The sequence below is a fragment of the Etheostoma cragini genome, chromosome 7, assembly GCF_013103735.1.
Source record: "Etheostoma cragini isolate CJK2018 chromosome 7, CSU_Ecrag_1.0, whole genome shotgun sequence".
In the NCBI taxonomy this organism is placed as follows: Eukaryota; Metazoa; Chordata; class Actinopteri; order Perciformes; family Percidae; genus Etheostoma; species Etheostoma cragini.
Window position 1 is genome coordinate 27,485,055 of NC_048413.1, and position 3,223 is coordinate 27,488,277.

Here is a 3,223-nt window from a genome sequence, read left to right on the forward strand (position 1 = left end):
GTGTGTGTGTTACCAGTGAACTCCTTGCGACACTGGTCTCCCACGTTGATCTCCAGAGTTTCCAGCTGCAGTAAAACCTTCTTATAGTCCCGGAGAGCCTGTTTACTCTTCCTCCTGATCACAGACACACAGTTAGATAACGAGCATCATCATCTTCCTCTCACATATTCCACAAAACTTTATTAAAACTTTAATTGCAAATTCTTCCAAGAATACCAAAGTTCAATCACTTTTATTTTGAAAGGACATTAAGAGGCAAAAGTTAAAATAGTTTCTCTTCAGAAAGAAAGAAAATAACTGAACTGAGAAATAAAATGAATGACAGACAGACAGACAGACAGACAGACAGACAGACAGAAAGACAGACAGACAGAAAGACAGACAGACAGACAGACAGACATGCAGACATAAAGGCAGACAGACAGCAGGCAGTGAGACAGACAGACAGACAGACAGACAGACAGACAGACATGCAGACAGACATGCAGACAGACAGACAGACAGACAGTGAGACAGACAGACAGACATGCAGACATAAAGGCAGACAGACAGCAGGCAGTGACACAGACAGACAGACATGCAGACAGACAGCAGGCAGTGAGACAGACAGACAGACATGCAGACAGACAGCAGGCAGTGAGACAGACAGTGAGACAGGCAGACAGACACCTACCTGTACATGAGGATGACGACCAGCACTGATAGGATGATGACGGCAGCTCCCGCCGCCAAACTGATCTGAGCAGCCAATGGGACGACAGACAGAGAGTCGCTGTCGTACTGGACCCGTCCCAGCTCCACCTCCAGGTTTCCCATGAACACCTGGGAGACAGACAGACAGACAGACGGACAGACAGACAGACAGACAGACAGACAGACAGACAGACAGGCAGACGGACAGACAGACAGGCAGACAGATAGATAGAGAGTCAGACAGAATTACTTAACGTTGCCTATTTATTTCCATTTCTTACTGTTAAGCAACGGTCTCTGTGCAGCATCAACAGGGGCCGCCATTGTTGTTTCTGTGTGTGTGACGTCAAAAACTGTAATTGGGAGTGTCTCTCCCCGATGTGAGTCGCGCATGCGTCACTTTGCGACAAGTAGCATACAACATGCTAACGAGATGCTAACGAGAGACTTCTGTAACGTCAACACAGAAAAATGGACCTACTTAACCAAGTTGGTTCACTGCTAGCTTAGCTACAAGTTAGCATCAAACACAACAAAGGCTGTAAGGTGAATGGTGTTTTGAGCTAACGTTAGCATTCAAACAACCATAGATAGCTAAAACGCTTTCGAAATTAATGCTAGCTTAGCTACAAACTAGCATCAAACACAACAAAGGCTGTCAGTTGTATGGTGTTTTGAGCTAACGTTAGCATCCAATCATAGATAGCTAAAATGATGATGATGATGATCCAAAGCAAAATTCCTTGAATGTTTCCTCATACCTAGCAAATAAAGCTGATTCTGATACGTTTTTTTAAATGACTGCTAGCTTAGCTACAAGCTAGCATCAGTTGAATGGTGTTTTGAGCTAACGTTAGCAATCAAACAATCACAGCTAGCTACAACGTTTCTAAAATGATTTCCATCTTATGTTACTGTTTGTAATGAGAAAACTATTATTTCACGGATTTCACAAATTTCCGTGTCATTTCGGGCAGTGACACAAGGTTTTTGTGACAGGAAGCGGTTTCCAACGTGGCTTCCTGAGCGTTACCTTGAGGCAGGGCAGCTCGCTGCGGTCGTCCACGCTCAGCGGTTGGATCTCTGGGGGCTCACAGTACAGGTGGGTGTTGTCCAGGGTTTTCACCTCACACTCACGATCTCCGAGTCGAGCCTTCACTTCCTGTCTCGAGATGGCTCTGGTCAGGTGCTGACCCTGAGGGTTCGCCGTGGAAACACAGACATCAGGCACGTTTTATTCTGTCTTTTAAAGGGTAACTTTGGCTAATCTTCAGTCTGGATGCTGTTTTCCCACTTTTAGTGTCTAAGTGACTGATGGGAAATACTATCTTTGACATTGGTCCATTAATACTGGACCAATGTCAAAGAAAGAGGTTGTAATGTAGCATTATTGGGCAATGGCACCATTTACGTCCAGTGATTATTTACATGGAGTCTGGTGGAGATATGCTGCTCTATACACGCTAAAAGTAGTGATTAGTTACATGGAGTCTGGTGGAGATATGCTGCTCTATACACACTAAAAGTAGTGATTATTTACATGGAGTCTGGTGGAGATATGCTGCTCTATACACGCTAAAAGTAGTGATTATTTACATGGAGTCTGGTGGAGATATGCTGCTCTATACATGCTTAACACTGCGAGATTTAGATGTTTTTTTCGGATTACTCACTTGGACACATGCATGGGAAACAGAGCCCAGTTTGAAAAATACCGAAATGACCCTTTAACGGCTTAAAAAAAAGTATTTATACGTTACCTCCACGGCGATCACGCCTCCTGGTTTGAAGCGATACGGAGCATCTGGAGCTTCTCTATTCAGGGGAAAGAACTCGGGGTTTGGATAATAAGTGAAGCTTTTACCCTGAGAGACAGACAGGTAGAGAGACAGACAGGTAGAGAGACAGACAGGTAGAGAGACAGAAAGGATGAGAGACAGACAGGTAGAGAGACAGACAGGTAGAGAGACAAATTAATCATCACTGTAAACTTGAAGTGAAGCTTTTACCCTGAGAGACAGACAGGTAGAAAGACAGAAAGGATGAGAGACAGAGAGGTTGAGAGACAGACAGGTAGAGAGAGAAACAGGCAGAGATACAGACAGGTAGTAGGACAGGACAGACAGCTAGACAGACAGACAGGTAGAGAGCCACACAGGTTGGGAGACAGACGGGTAGAGACACACAGGTAGAGAGACAGACAGGTAGACGGACAGGACAAATGGGTAGACAGACAGGACCGACAGGTAGAGAGATAGACAGGTATAGAGACAGACAGGTACCTTGATTGTCTCGTAGTGGACTCTGACGTTGTCCAGCTGAAACCAGACGCCCTTCACTTTGACCTCTGGGGTCACCGCGGGGGTCGGACAGGTCATCTGAGAGGACGACAGGACAGAGCAGCGCTCTGACACCTGAGAGACAGACAGACGGGTGGGAGACAGACAGGGGGAGACAGAGTCAGACATGGGGAGAGAAAGAGAGAGACAGGTGGAGAGAGAGAGAAACAGGTGGAGAGAGAGAGAGAGAG

The 3,223-nt window shown here is 45.8% G+C and overlaps 1 protein-coding gene across 1 annotated transcript in view; it reads right to left on the bottom strand.

Annotated features, from left to right (window-relative positions):
* Nucleotides 1-3,223, bottom strand: part of LOC117948305 (plexin-B3-like) — a 5,267-nt gene that overhangs the window by 430 nt on the left and 1,614 nt on the right. Inside the window, exons 3-7 of the mRNA XM_034877891.1 lie at nt 2,976-3,107; nt 2,454-2,558; nt 1,727-1,888; nt 674-822; nt 14-114 (exon numbers count right to left, since the gene is read on the bottom strand). Of these exons, the coding sequence (XP_034733782.1) occupies nt 14-114; nt 674-822; nt 1,727-1,888; nt 2,454-2,558; nt 2,976-3,107 (649 nt within the window). The remainder of the gene's footprint in view (nt 1-13; nt 115-673; nt 823-1,726; nt 1,889-2,453; nt 2,559-2,975; nt 3,108-3,223) is intronic.